The sequence below is a fragment of the Takifugu flavidus genome, chromosome 5, assembly GCF_003711565.1.
Source record: "Takifugu flavidus isolate HTHZ2018 chromosome 5, ASM371156v2, whole genome shotgun sequence".
Classification (NCBI taxonomy): Eukaryota; Metazoa; Chordata; class Actinopteri; order Tetraodontiformes; family Tetraodontidae; genus Takifugu; species Takifugu flavidus.
The window spans coordinates 3,406,622-3,422,640 of NC_079524.1; the positions used below are offsets into that span (position 1 = coordinate 3,406,622).

Here is a 16,019-nt window from a genome sequence, read left to right on the forward strand (position 1 = left end):
GCGCGCCACCGACGCTTGCGCGTGCCTGAAGCTGTGGCGACCAATGCGCATGCGTGGGCGCATTGCAAGCACGTGGTCAGACGTAAACAAACCCCTCATAATCAAGTTGATTAACGTTTATAAATAGAGTTGTTTTACTTTTTGCACAAAGCCGCGTTTGGACTTCGACATCTTATAGCTGAAGGATTAATTTTAACTGCAATGATCTAACCAACAACAATTTAGACTTAAACAGCTTCGGCTGCTTTCGATCTATGAAGATTCTCGTGATTTAAATCAATTTTCACTACCCTGGTTCGTTTTTAAATGTATTTTAATACACTTTGTTCCACTTAACAGAAGGCGAATGTGCGCCGACCTTTAAAATTTGTCAATGACATTTGTAACCGCCTTTGTTTGTCTTAAGTTTACGAATAAGAAATGCATAATATTAAACTGAAGTATGATTAGCCTGGGAGATAGCGCCACCTAGAGTACAAGATGAAAACGTTTCAAGATCGCATTATTGTGTGTGTGTGTGTGGGGGGGGGGGTTGCCCATTAAGCAACCAAAATAACAATTACAAAAAAGTTATATTGTTTAAAAAAAACACAATATATTGTATGAAAATGTTATCGAATGTGATTTATGGGCAGTGGAACAAATACCTATAAATGTAAAACTAGCCAGCTGTGTTCAAATTATATTTTTGCAATGTGTCTGATATATATTGTAAAAAGTCAGACACATTGCAAAAATATAATTAATCACTTTTAATCATTGTGTTTTAATTTTAAGCAAAGCCAATATTCAGATGAGTTGTTAGTTGTTAGAAGCAGAATCGTGTGTTCGTCTGTGAAAAATGGCATGTTTAGAGATGACCAAACTCAAATACTTAAGTAATGATAACCCCACTTGATTTGAAGTAAATGAACTTTTTTTTATTAAGAATACTCATTCTTCTCAATAAACACAGAAGTGGATATTGTGATGCTCCAAGAAACGTCCATTTGCAAAGAAAGATGTTGACAGCAGTTAAGATGTCGTCCAACACTCAAGAAATCCGCTTTTTCCTTTTTTACAGAGACTTCAGAGATGTCGATGAAGGATAGTGTTTTTAATGAACCTACTAAAATGTTACTGCAGAAAAATAAAGAATATAAGAAAACATTGTTTGAAAGTGGCAGTCAGTCTTTCATAATAGCAATGAAACGTCTCGTTCAAGTCAAATCCTTCACGACAGCAACAGAAAACTGACCAAACAATTTCCATGGCAGGCCAAACAGGAACCTTTAAAACACAACCAAGGTTTTTTTTTTTTCCCCTCTTTCAGAAATTTAACTACACAATTAAAGGTTTATACTGATCAAAACATACAGAATGAAGTAGTTCCACTGGAGACAGATTAGTGTCCGATAGAAACAAAACATTCATTTTACAATAAAAATATCTGCACAAAACATTAGAAAAAAAAGGGAAAATATAGGGCAACGAAAGAATGCTGTTCATCTTTTCAATACAGTCACAAATCACACAGCGGTGGCAACAGTTATCCTTAAAATTTACATATCTGAAAGATAAGGACGCCAACCCCCGATCCCCCATATTTGATTGTGTTCATTTATAAGAGCATATACTGCAATTACAATGGATTTAAACATAAGCTGCACATCAAATCTTGGATATCAAGACTATCAAAAAAGGCACAAACAAGACAGCTTGCACAAATAACTCAGCAAAAGCTTCTTTTTTTTTTAATACAATAAATCCCAGGTTTTTTTTTTTTTTTTTTTCCCTCTTCAGTGCCCCAAAGTTCTTACTGACCCCTCCAAAAAACGACTATCTACAGGTAAGTCAAGTCCAGGCAGGCACCTCGGATTACAAGTCTCATTACAACTGCTGTAGAAGCAAATGCATCTTGGTGTGTACTGCGAGTGTGTGGATGAACAGGTGGGTTTGTATCTCTAAGTCTACTTGGGTGTAATTTATGCGACAGAATTTTGGTCATTTGTGTCATTCCGACATTATCCGATGAATGTGGCAGCTTTTGGGATATAAGAGAATTTGTGGAAAGCTATTTAATTTCACACTGATTAAATTTAGTAGTTATTAGTTTGAATTGCATATTTTTCATGCTTTTTGCTGTATTCTACCTGGAAAAAAACCCACTTTAGATTAAACCGTTTATGATGAGATGATAAAACATATTTACATAAGTCTTTTTTAGGTTAATTCCAGAACATTTGGCCCCTAAGAATATAAAGATTTGCAATTTCTCTCTATTGACAGGATAACATCGACTTGGCCTATAACTGAAAAAGTTAGTAAGAAAATGACATAATTTTGATGTTGCAAAACTAAAATAAGCACACTTTATCAACTTTTTGCTTTCATTAAATGTCAGCCTGGCTTAGTTACATCAGAACAGATAATATGAGGTAACATCCTTCAGGTTAGACTTCCAATCTGGCTGCAGTGACATAGACGAGTATTTTCAGTACTGGGGATCACTGCTGGGTCTGGCCAGAGGTGCAACACATCAATGGTTATGGCTTGAGTGCGTTTCAGTGTTAGCAAGCATTAGCATCCGTTTCACATCCCTAATTGGCGTCTGTTTCTGCTGAACCAGGTTAGAAAAAGCCGACGGTTGTTTTTGGCTCCGTCCATGACGTCCCCAGAGAATCTGTATCACTAAAACTTGCTTCTTTTGATTTTCACAGGTGCAGAGAGAGAAAACCAGAGCTTCTGACCAATGGAGGGAAACGTGAATTCAAAGCTCGTAATTCCCAATTATTTAAGTGCCAGATTCCTGAAGAATCCATTCAGGTAGATTTAGACTTTAATCCACTTTAAGATGCTTTACTGTCATCCATAATTCCCTGATTGGCAAATGAGCTTTTCTTTTTTAGCAGCACTGCCACCACCCAACAAAAAGCCCAGGTGTACGTGGAACTGGAAATCTGAGGCCCACTGGTGGGGAAACTGGAGCGACGCTGCAGTGAGACTGGCTTAAATTTGCATGGTCAGCTGAGGCTTCAGTGCTTGTTCCTTAACCTTTCTACATGTTTAGAGTCAGAATTTCTTAAACTTGATACAAAATCTTTAAATTCAACAGTCTTTAATCAGCACTTACTGACGAGAAGTAAAAATATTATTTATATATCTTTTTTTTTTAAACTGCAGCCTTCTGCTGGTACTGCCAAGGTTTATCAGAAAAAAACTAATTGTGCAATTGAAGCAAAAGAAAAAAATTATGAAAGAACTTAAACATATTTTGTTTTTATCATATTTAACTATCTTGTTTGCATCTTGTTCTGTGGTTGACAAAAAAAAAAAAAAAGATTTTATATGACGTAAAAACAAATGTTTACTCTCCCATTAGTGGCCACAACAAGACACCTAAGCATGCAAGAAGGAGCTGGGTTCTAAACGGCTAAAAGGCTGAAGATTTCAGCAGCGTTGAAAATGAAATGATAACAGGTCAGCAGAAAGCTGAAGCAGGAAGAAATGGAGACAGGACAAGAAAAGCACCATGCGATTGGAAAGCATGATAAAGATGTGGAACAGAACAAGAAAGAAAAGCCTGGGTGCACTCCCGGCAGGTTTGCGTGGCTTGTGTGGCACTTAACATCGTTGTCTTTGTATACAGAGCTTATAACAGTCATGCAAAGGGCACAGTTTTATTCTACCAAGGCGAGAGAGGGAGGGTGACGGGGGGGGGGGGATTAACAAGACCCTGGGAAAACAAGGAAAAGCCACAACAGAACAACACTTCCTCCAGAAAACTAAATGTTGTGTGGTAACCGTTTCATCATATTGATGCAGTAAATCCCCCCTTTGAAAAAGACTCCCGGTTTGTCCAGACCTCACCGTTCGATTCTTACGGGTAAGGCATAAATGGATGGCGAAACCCTTCAAAGCACCTGCTGTTCGGCGCGTTCATACACACACTGACATCTTACTGAAGCCAACCAGAAATAAAAATGGGTTCATTTTTGCTTTTTTTAATGAGGAAAAACAATATAAATTCATTTAATTAACTTTTGCCATTAAAATATCTTAAGACTCTTTGGGATTTGTGTGTATATACAGTGTGTGTGTTCATATGCATGCATTTGGGCCGCGTTTCTGTGTGCTGAAGGATCAAAAATGCAGGGCATTGTTGCAATAAAAATTCTCTGGAACATGGAGTGATGGCTTGTGGTTAAATCTCTGGCTGATTGTGAGATTCCACTGCATAAATCAGCTGATTTCAGTGAGTTTCTCTCTTTGTCAAAACAGATTTGAGAGAGAGAAAGAGGTGTAATCGGCCCTTGGGAAAATCTGACAAAAGTTGGGGAAATTTTCAAGACCTTTATGGTGCATGATTCTTGAGTAATCGACTGCTGTTTGGGCAATGTAGGCGCACACAACAGCTAAACAAACAAAAACAAGAAACACGTCTATCACCTGTCATACACAGAAGGTCTTAAATCTGAATAGCCAGAGCCAAATGCCTTTAGAGACACACAAAAACCTGTTTAACTTGGCTTAAAACACAAAGTTGCCTCCAAACTGTAAACTGTGACATGCCCTCAGAGGGGGTGAAAGAAAGAAGGAAAAAAGAGGACTGATTGATTCCTGATGCCATTCCTGAGCATAGAGGACTTGACGATTGAGACCCAAGGATTCCAGGCGATGTGGACAACAGGACAGGACAATAAAAACCAACTGGGAGAAAATAAATCACAGCAACAGTGTGGAGGCGCAGGGAGGAGCAATGGCAATGTAGACATCAGTCCACAGAATCATCATCTATAGGGAGAAGAGACTGTCAGCCTTTGATGGCCTTCTAAAGAAAATATCATTTTCAAATATATTCTGACCCTCCCTCAACCCTGAGAATGTGCTTCCTTCATACTGTAATAAAATTTAGATTTATTCTGAACATATGCGAGTCTGAACATTGATAAGTGATCAGTTCTGCTGGTAATATTGTGACATCACACTTCACCATTGGACATACCTGTGAGACGTTAGGACCTGAATCCAGGCTGGAAACGTGCGGTTTCTTCAAAGATGAGCTCCTTCAGTGTTTCTTTGGGTAGGTCATCCAACTCCATGTCAAACTTAAATGGGGCTTCAGCAACAGGCTGCACAGAGCAAATCAGAGGAGACAAGTTGGTTGGGCAAAAGAAGCTGCAACCTGCTGTGAGGCAGCCCGTTTAAAATCCAAGCTGGTCAAGCAGCAGTGGCAGAATCTATGTTAAAATTCTAGTAATGCTTCATTAGATATGATGCATCGTCATTTCAAGCAGGCTCATTGAGCTCCACATAAACCCAAACATTCGGACATCTGACCTCATCTGTAGGGTCATAATATTGTTCCAGGTAGGGATGTGCCAAAGCCTCTTCCACTTCAATCCGTTTGTGAGGGTTGAAAGTCAACATCTTGTCCAACAGATCCAGAGCTGCAGCACAAAGATGACAAAAAAAGAGAGATCGATGTGATACTCGTATAGACCACAAGGGGGCACCGCAACGTTCAAGCCATGTCGTGTCAAAATATAGTTTCCACCACCTGGGACCTTCTTTTATTCTGTTAGTATATTATTTAATGTGCATCTAGACAAGGAATTGATGTTTATGTGGCATTGTTTTAAAAAAAATGTGTATATGATATGATATGGAATATAACCTTTGGGATCAGCATTGGCAAAAAGACGGTTCCATGGCACTTTGCAGCGCATTGGCAGCGACAAAAGATAGTTCCTGGCCTTGATGTTGATGATGCAGTTGAGATCCTCCTGAGATGGAGACCCCAGGATGCCTAAGAAGATAATTATGAATCAGTTTTACACAGCAGTAGACAAAGACGTGGACCAAACGTGAAATGTTTTATATGTTCTGCATGTTTTCAGTGCATTGCCTTCTTTTAATTGACAGCTTGCATGCACAGTAAAGTGACAGATGGGAGAAGCGGCTCATGGTGCAGCACCACGTACGACATCATTAACTGGTATCCACAGCTTGGCTTGAAACTTATTAGTCAAACTCATAAGAATATTCTGCATTGTAGGAAAATCTGTTTGAAAGGCACTCATATTTTAGAATACACCCCTTTTCAGAAGACAATAACAAACTCAGTATTTTTACCCAAAATGTGATTGAGCTGGTCCAGGTAGTGCTTTCCAGGAAAGATTGGCCTATTAGACAACATCTCTGCCAGGATGCATCCTACTGACCAGATGTCAATGGACTTGGTATAGCCCTGACAGACAGAAACAACAAGAACATTTATTTTATTAAGAAAAGATGTTGGAGAAGTTAATGGCTCATTGTATTTCTAGTCTAAAAAGATTTTAGTGTCACTTTTATGTTCAAATCTACTGCAATGCAGACAAATCTTCTGAAGAGGCTCACCTTAGAGTTGAGCATGATCTCAGGTGCTCGGTACCAACGAGTGGCTACGTACTCTGTGAGGAATCCAGTGTGATCGTGGTCAGGATCAGCCACGCGAGCCAGACCAAAATCACAGATCTGAATGAAAGGAGAGAGAGAGCAGAAGACCGTGACATTAGAAGACTTTCTTCTGTGGTTAGCACACTTAAACTATGCTCCTCGCTTTGTTGTGGTGGAGGAGTTTGTGGGACAATATGGGAAAAAGCTGTGGAACGACACAGATGATGCACTTACTGTACACTAAGAGACGGGGAAGCGACAACTAAACAACTTGCATTTTGGATTCTAACAACACTGCTGCAAATGTTAGAACTTATGTAAGAGGAAGCTTAAGGGAGTAAGACAAGAGTGGTGACACAGGCGGGTTTGGAAACGTTTCTGCTTCCACGCTGAGGGTTTACATACGTGAACATTAGCTGCTTAGTCCAGTATTGTTCACTAAACAGGTTTACTCATCAGTAGAGTGTGATGACATTTAATATCACCTTGGCTTATTTGGAACATTGAATGATGTGATAGAAGGAAGAAGGTACACTATAGAGGCTGCCATGTTGGATGGAAACATGAAATAGATCAGCTCCTGTGAAAATTCTTCAAAATACTTCACTACTTGTGCAGTTTTTCTGTCTTGATGCCCTTGTTTCATGGCTGCAATGCTTATGAATAAGCCACACGGTATATTTCACACTAGCTAAGAAATCTGGCAATATGCCATTATCTCACACCCCAGCAGACATTTTCTCCTAATAAATTGAGTAAATGTCATTCTAAGTCTTCCAGTACAGACAAAATCCGGATTATTGTGCATTCCTTATTCATATGTTTAAATTATTGAGTTCAAATGCATATGCCAAGGGCCACGCCGCCGTGGTCACGTGGTTTGATGGCCTAGCCTCTATATCAATGCTTCCAATCAATACCTTTAGATCACAGGTGGTGTTGAGCAGAAGGTTGGAAGGCTTCAGATCGCGGTGCAGGACGTTGGCAGAGTGGATGTACTTCAGTCCTCGTAAGATCTGGTAAAGAAAATAGCAGATGTGGTCGTTGCTCAGGTGTTGGGTCTTCAGGAGCTTGTACAGGTCCGTCTCCATGAGATCCTGCACAATATATCTGCACAGGTCAACGTTAAGAAACCACAGCGATGCCGTCACATTCACACGTATCTGAAATTGGAAAACAAGATTCTGTTGGTGCTGAAGAGGAGAGGCACACTACTGGCCTGGATAAATATTGTGTTGCCAGCCAGCAGAGCCAAAACATGTCAGGTGAAATGGCGACATAATTATAATTTGGACAAGCTCAGAGGTTCTGTAGTTTTTGGATGAGCCATTGTTTCTCTAGCAACATTCTGAAACCATTTTTCACAGACAGAGAGAGAACACTCCTGTGAAAGAGTTATTACATCAGACAAGAAGAATCTATTTTTTTGTTGAGTGCAGCTTGGTTGTGGGCTTAAATCTCAGGCATTTATTTTAGGGAAAGAAAACTGAAAGAACAAAACACTACATTATGAAACCGACAGTAAATGCAGGCTTCACCAGCTGCTGCTGTTGCTGCTCCGCTAGAATGAAGAGTCCTCTAAATATATGGTGACAGGAGGCCATTATGTAATTAAATAAAACTGAAAACCTGCACTGAAATAGAGAGGATGGACATCTACATGCCACCAAAAAGGCAAACTTAAAACTAAAAAGAAAAACAATATAAACGCATCATAAAAGGATACACGTCCTTCATCTGGTCAATAGTCGGCGCACGGATGATGTCATTGATACCGATGATGTTCTCATGTTTGAAGCGCAGAAGGATCTTGATCTCCCTCAGGGTGCGTTGGCAGTACGTCTGGTGCTCAAAGGGGCTGATCTTCTTGATGGCCACACGGATTTTGTTGTCGCGGTCATAGGCAGAACTGAAGAATTAAAAAGGAAAATGACTTTATGGTTTCTGCAGAAGCTGAGGTGTGTAAAACAATATAAACGTCCCCGTCAATTGCTGCTTCCTGTCTGTGGTTTGACCACTAAAGTTTGAAATGCAGACAATGCTTTGTCTAAATAAGTATTTTTACAGCACATGCCCCACATATGTTTACAAAAGCAGCGGAGAGGCCAAATATGCATTCTTTCATTTGCTTTGGAATAAACACGTTAGCTGATTTTTTCCTTTACATTCGTCCAACTTCAGTTCACTTATCTGCTATTAGTAACCTAGTTGGTTGCAAACCAACCTTCAAAAGGTATTTAATGATGCACTAACGCTATCACGGTATGACCCTGACTCAGTACTAGTTTTGTTAGCGAAATCCACCTTAAGCCAAACTAAAATATACCCAGAAAGTGTTGAAACATTAGGGCACAGGGGATGGGTACGGTCTAAATTAAACTAGATAATAACCTGTACTATACCGAGTGGTTGTATTATGATCACACAAGTCTAATGTCAATGTTGTTGCCATAAACACTGATGGCTGAAACTGCTCCAGGACTGTAAAAATGCGTGTGTTTCTCTCAAATCACGTCCTGTCCCCTGTGATAAGACACCTCCCCCACTATTCTGAGGCACAAACACATGTCCACAACAGAATTTCAGGTTCTTTTCAATTGGCGCGATGCTTTAAAAAGCTGTTTGTGCCTTCTTAGCCCTGCTGATCAAATATTTTTACTTGAATAAATGTCATAAAAATGTCACCAGCATCTTCACCTGCAGAATAAAGACAGAACGCTTGCCACATTAGTAACTCCCTTATATTATTTACTTTCTGATAACAATGATTTTATTCCTGCATGCCATGAACCAAAATGACTGAAGAACACCCACGTAAGACAAAATAAGAATATGAGTTGCCATGGTGATGGGGGTGTAGGGACTGAAGAGTAAACACAAGTGTACCAGCCTTCTGTAAGAGAAGTATGAGTGACCTTCCTAACCAATTGTGTGTAAAGAGAGTGTGTATTTATGTGCGAGTGTGTGGGTGGAAGCAGTTCTCTGTGTAACTGCTCTACATCAGCAGATACCACCAAGAAGAGAGCGCTAGGTTATCAAAGCACCATCTGAAGCGAGCGGGGCCGTTTTGTCGGAGGTACAGTACGTCCGTAGAGCGTTTTTACAAGATGATGGTGAGGTCCTGCCAACAGCTCCCATACTGGGTAAACAGAAGCAAAAAAAGAGCCAAGGACAGTAAAGAGGCAGAGAGAAACATCCTGAGGGGATTTTCATAACGACTGAGGGTGCAAGAGAGAACTTATCTTTGATTCCTTATCGGATAAAGTGAATAGACTTTAAAATGGCCAATACTGGGTGCAAATGTTCTGAGAAACTTAATCAATCCCGAAACTAAATGGGTGGGTCTTAATAATTCAGAAACAGTTGATGTTGATTCCGATATTGATTTTCTCAGAAACATAATCGCCGCTGAAGTTTACAGAGAGGAGAAAAGGGGAAGATTCTGAAACAAAACCACATCGGTTGCTTGTTGTGCATTCAGATCCTGCAAACAAACCGCGGCCGTTGCAGTAACGGCTTTTGGCTGTTCCTGACCATGTCAATGGCTCAAACTGCACTACAAACACACCCATTTTCTTCCAAAATGAATGTGAAACTAATTTCTCTTTGCTGGAAACATAAAAAAAAACAAAAAACAACACCACAGAAAGGAAAGAAGCAACGTCTTACTTCACACGGCATTTTAGAGTGTTTATCAAGGAAAGCTGCGTGGGCTTGTCAAGGTGTGAGGAAGTACAAAGGGCAGCGAGTGTGAAGCCCAATACCAGCACGCACAGGAACATGGGACTCAAAATTAGCACCAAAACAGCAAAGTAAACTGTAATAATCTTCATGTATAGATGTTTTTTGATAATACGGTGAAGCTTTAATGCAATCAGCATCAGTCAGGACTTGGAAAGAAATATTTCACGTATGATTTCATGATTTGCATTTCTGCCATAACGGGCATGAAAAAAATAGGCAGTTTGCTCAATGCTGCCTTTCCTGTTTCCCCTACTTCTGTAGTGTTTTCTGAGCATGCTCAGTGTGTATGTGTGTGTGGGGATGGGGGTGGGGGGTCCTGTTTCCAAGGAGACGAGAATACAAGAATTCAAGCTGCAGCGACTGTGTTATGCAATAGGGCTGTTACAAGTATGATGTACAAGAGGCTGGTTGAAAGATGAAGAGATGAAGAGATGACTAAAAATGAGCCTCCATAGAAGAGGTGCAGCAACTAACAATAAAAAGAGAGGCCTCCAAACAGGTATGGAATATAGATACAGTATATTGGGTTTTTGGTTTTGAAAATGCCACTCATCACTTTGGTTGCGTATTCTTTTTTGTTTGACCGGCGCTGCATCAAATGTAAAATGTAACCCTAACCCTAACCTGAAGCCCATGGTGAAGGGCATTCCTCACGTGAAAACGGATGGTGAATTACAGACGTGTCCCTGTCTGACAGAATGGCAGCAACAAAGCCTTTTTATGATCGACTCAAACGACTGCTTTGCGAGGCCATAAAAGGTTCACCAACTTCTACCGAACCATTGGTCAATAAAAGTGTCCTTATGTGTGCCTCGTTAGCACAGCAGCCCTCCTACGATCAGCACTCACCTCTTCCTCGCTTCAGAAGCGCCCTGCCACTCCCCTTCATAACTGCTACGTCACCTCCAGCTCCAAGGTGCTGGACATTGGTATCTATCTGAGCTTATCAGCAAGGTCAGAGAGTCTAAAGTTGGTTGAGACTCTGCTTTCAACCAGGCTGACTTCCCCTAGTACCGCCCAAGAGAAGACCCTCTTCACTCATTCATCGTGTCAAAACTCTGCAAAGTCTCATGGATTCCTGCTACAGGACGATAGAGCATGCATTGATAAGTCTGATTTCGATGCGGCACATTAAGGCGCAGCTTAAAATAAGACTAAAAGATGCAACAGAGCAGTCAACAAGTGGCCATTTGGGCAAGTTTTCACTTTGAATGAGACGGGTGAGATGGTTATGAAGTCCTTAGTGGCTCAACAAGACATGATAATAACAGATCAATAACAACTCAATATGATAAGTCTGGAATCAGCTATACTGGCAGATTTCCGATTTGAAGCATTTGTAAGCAGCTACGGTATAGATTCATTCCCCAAGAAACAAATGTAACGTGTGAAAGATGAGCATCCGCCATGCCCGGTGACATCAGCGGCGACGCCTTGAGCAGCAGCGTGTTCACTTTACACGTCCGGTGAGCCGAAAATCTTCACGCTCGTCATGGCACGGATCGCGATAAAAATGACACAAATTACGTCTGCTACCGAATTACACAACAGGATTCCAGTGTCAAGACTCACTCCCTCTCCCATTGGTTGTGAAGTGGTGGTGCTGATGTCAGAGGCAGACAGGTTGCCATGGAGATGCGCGCCACTGTGGCATTTCAAGAGGATGGCTCGTAGCAAAATGAAGCAGAGCATCGGCTACGGCAGGTCAAGTAGTGATCAAAATCAACAGTCGAGAACGGGAACGAGAACTCGTCTATTAAAAGATGATGAACCAGGGGGTTGATGGCAAGACGGTTGGTTCGATGGGATTTGAAAAGAGGGACTCTGCATTTCTTGACAAAGCTGCTTGCCAGTGGCTTCATCAACACGTTGCAAACCTTTAAGGATCTAAGAGGCCCACCGAACCTCTTCGGCAGCCCTGGAAAAACCAAAAATGCACCAGTCTTACCATCACCGCGAAGCTTGTGAAAACTCCTCTGAGACAGACAGAGAATGCTACCACTGCAGGCAGGCCTCAAAAAACCCGCACAACTTTCAATTTCACTCTCAAAGAATATCGTCTAATGGCAGAAGACCAACATGTTTCTTCTTTCTAGATCACTGTGCAGTATAGAAGCAGTAATGGTGGCGTGCTACACGAAAGAAAAGCAACTCTTTAACAAACCCAGAGTTGTGAGGTTCTCGGTTCAAGCAGGTTTTCTGTCATACCAGGTATATCACAGCTTTCAGAAAGGGAAACAGGTAAAGCAGGTGTGTACCTGGTGCGGCTATAAAAGTATGCAGAACTATTAATTGCTTTGTCTTTTTAAATCTATTGGACCATTATTTATAGTATATAGTATATATTTTATGTCTTAAGCTCTACTCCTCAAATGTGCCTTACATTTGAGGAGTGTTCACTGTTGATTTTATGCCTTTGCATTTACGTAAAAATTAATATTAAGAGAGAGAGAGAGGGAGAGAGAGAATGGGATGACATCACTATGATTAGAAAAGAAAAAAGGAGTGTCCCCAATTGTAGTACAGTCCGAAACTTGTTCCGTAAACCTCACTGTGCTCATTCCTCTGCATCCTTCACCTGTTCATTTGCACCTAAAACAAGGATGTGAGAGCTATTTAAAGCTATGAAGTTGGTGCCAAACACAAACAGGCTCTGTGAAGTACACGGAGAACCACTTTCTTTGACTTTTAACTCGAGAGCAAGTGGTGTGTGGGGTGGTGGAGACTGACACGTCGCCCACTCCTGCTGCTCTGAACAAGTCACAGATACATAAACAGCATGGAGGACAGATCTGGTCTGGACTGTGAACAGCTACTTTGGAAATGTCTCATCTCAAGAAGACTTTTCCTCCCCTTTGGAAGGTTATGTTTGGGCATTACTGCACCTCAGATACAAGTCCAATCCAGTACTGTTGCTTTTCAGGCATGAGAGACTTGTCTCTGCCTGCTCCTGTAGTTTATCTTGCCGAGGTTGGGAAATGGGAGAAATAACTGAATGTAAATGCTTGTCGCATCGATTCCTTCAGTCAACAATACAGCATGTCCATGTGCCCCAAATATCAAGACATTTACGGTAAGTCAATGTTTGGAAATGGATATTTCCACAAAACAGGAGGTCAAAGAAGGTTTTAGTGTAGTTTTACTGTAGGGAAAAAAAAATGTACATGAGATGGAAGATTGTTCCCAATTACAGCTTCAACAAACTGAAACGTTCATTTAAGTTACCAAACATGCTGCTGCCCACATAGGGAGGCAGAAAACCTGATGGTGCTTTGGAAGAGTTGAGCTTCATCTTCTGACATTGTAGCGCACTTTATGATAGAGAGATAGCCCATGTGTGTTCACTAATGTCTTGCCCAATGTTTGCAGATAGTTTCTCTGGTTGTTGTGCAACCGACCGTTGGCACGCACTGCCCAAATGCAAAAAAAAATTACCTTCCCTTTCAGTTTATACTAATGTAAACATTACTGTTCCGAACCTTCAAGAAAACAGGATTGTTCACCTTTAAAGTGGGAAGGTATGTCGAAACAAAAATCTATCATTTCCCCCCACATCAGCGACAGCTGAAAATTGCCGTCAGTGGTGGGTTTTCCATTCTTACAAATCAGAAGATGCTGAACGCCGGGCTGAGGCATCGCTGAAGGCAGGCTGTGTGTCAGATGTGTGGCTCTTAAAACCCAGCTCCTCTCGGCACAGGCTGCAAAAAAACTACACCAGTTTGACACAAGGACAATATATTACGTAATGAAGCACAGCCTGCGAATCAAGTCGTTACCACCGGCTAAAGCCTTAAGAACAAACAAAGTAAAAACCAACAAGGAGTTTGCTGTTCCTTGGAAATAAAATAACCACGCATCTGCCGAGCATTGATGCAGGCTCTTCCTGGAAAGTTAGCCAAGGTTTCACCTCCAACTATACAGGTAGAAAAGGACTCACAACAGGAAAAGCCCTTCAGAAACGTGCATAAACGCAAATCCAACGTTGATACCCCGGTATGGGTAATTAGCCAGCAACAGGTGAGAACCTAATGGTTTAGACTTGGAAGAAATGAAAGTGCAATGAAGATTTCACACGAATCTGTGGCGCTGGAATCAGTAGAGACGCGCACACACCCTGCGTGGTGTCAGCGGTGGAAAAAATGCATGTTTATTTTAGAAGTTGTGTGCCAAGTTTCAAGTTTCGGAGTCAAAGATAGAATTTAACGCAAATGTTCCGACTTCGAGCAGAATTTCCTTTTCACTTTCAGGTTAAAAAGGCTGCCGACTATGAATATTGAGAGGCGAAACTCCACAGAACGTCAACTTTTTGACAAAAGTCGGACACGTCGGTCGTGATTTACTCTCAAATCCTCGCAGACGGTGCCTGCTAGCGTGACATTAGTGCTTTCTAATGGAAACGCTGGCCTCGGCTATCGGCATGTCGGGCTCAGAAGGAGCCCGTAACGACATCGCAGTCTTCGGTTACACTTACCAGACCATTCCGTAGGCTCCTTCCCCGATGTAGGAGAGGTTGCTGTACCGAGGCCCGACGTCGAAGGCCTGCCCGCGGACTAGCTCCGTTCCCGACCCAGGGTTGGGTCCGCAGCCAGCAGGGGCAGCTGTCGCCATTATGAGGACTGGCTTCTTACAGTTCTAGCAAATGTCTTTGTTTTTTTTGTCCCAAAAAATTAAAAAGAGCAGCTGAAACAAGAATAAAAAAGATACGTCTGTGTGTGTGCGTGCTTTTTAAATGCGTCGTCGATGAGACTGGACGGGGTTTTTCAATGTGGCGGAGGCCTTCGGTTCGCAAGGAGTGTTTTTTCCGTGAGTGCGCCGAGAGCAGCGCCGCTGTGCTGTCGCAGGGAGGCAGGGGCGAGTAGCGGACGCGCTCCGGCGGCAGGAAATAACGGAGGCGGTCATGTGACCCGCGCTCTCCCCTCGCTCCTGCCACAAAACACAGCCCTTTTCTATGGGTAATAAGTCTATTAAGACCCCGCTGCTGCTGAAAAGACTGGGTGTTGTTTGCTCAGGGGTAAGAGAGAGAAATAGGACTTTCATTTGCGTCTCATATGTGTTTTTCACCCTTTTTGAAAACTTGAAATCACAAAAAGGGGATTCGTTTTAAAAACAGCCGGCCTATTTGATATTTGTATTTAGTGCAATGCAATTATATATATATTTCATTAAATTACATCACCAAAAAAACTGATTAAGGTACTTTTTATGCAATTTTATCTTGCTGCACAAGAGATTTAGAGATTCAGAGAGCATGTTAAAATCATAAGGATTAATCTGTGCCGTGGTTAGGTTTTTTTAGTTGACTTTTAAAAAAAAATACTGAAAGCATGACAACCAATCAGTAACAGCAATTTTTAGATTTAGTGTTGTGTAAAAGTGCAGATTGGATGCGTGGCCTTGATTAATTTCCTGTCGTGCAAGATATCAGTCAAAGATCAGCTGCCTTTGACGTTTCAGTGCATAGAATGGTTTGAATTTCAGAATACATGCACGCCACACTGCAGATGTATATCTGAATGGGTATGAGAGACATGCAAATGCACCTTTTGAGAAACATTTTTATTGCAAATTTAGGTTTAAACAATACAAATCACCCTTTTTTCTGTTTGCATTGAACATTAGCCATAAGCTATATGTCTGAATCTGAAATAAGCCTAGTTTTTTTGTTTTACTTTTAACTAGAGATGGTGTCAGTAAAAGACAACGCCTCCTGAAAAATGGTAACAAAACTCTATCCATTCAAGATTAAAAAAAAATATTGATGTATTATTATCTTCTATATGGAAGAATATGGAAATAGGTTGCTCGTAAGGAAGTTGCATAAAAGCATAAATGGAAATAAGGGTGTTGATAATTTA

At 41.2% G+C, this 16,019-nt stretch overlaps 1 protein-coding gene across 1 annotated transcript; it reads right to left on the reverse strand.

Annotated features, from left to right (window-relative positions):
* Positions 1–898: 898 nt before the first annotated feature.
* mapk1 (mitogen-activated protein kinase 1) lies at positions 899–15,021 on the reverse strand. Its single transcript, XM_057033368.1, has 9 exons — positions 14,636–15,021; positions 8,147–8,329; positions 7,341–7,530; positions 6,382–6,498; positions 6,115–6,229; positions 5,657–5,788; positions 5,320–5,429; positions 4,985–5,111; positions 899–4,773 (listed from the first exon to the last, which is right to left on the reverse strand). Exons 1-8 carry the CDS (start codon positions 14,770–14,772, stop codon positions 4,995–4,997), a joined length of 1,101 nt encoding a protein of 366 aa, XP_056889348.1. The 5' UTR covers positions 14,773–15,021; the 3' UTR covers positions 899–4,773; positions 4,985–4,994.
* Positions 15,022–16,019: the final 998 nt, after the last annotated feature.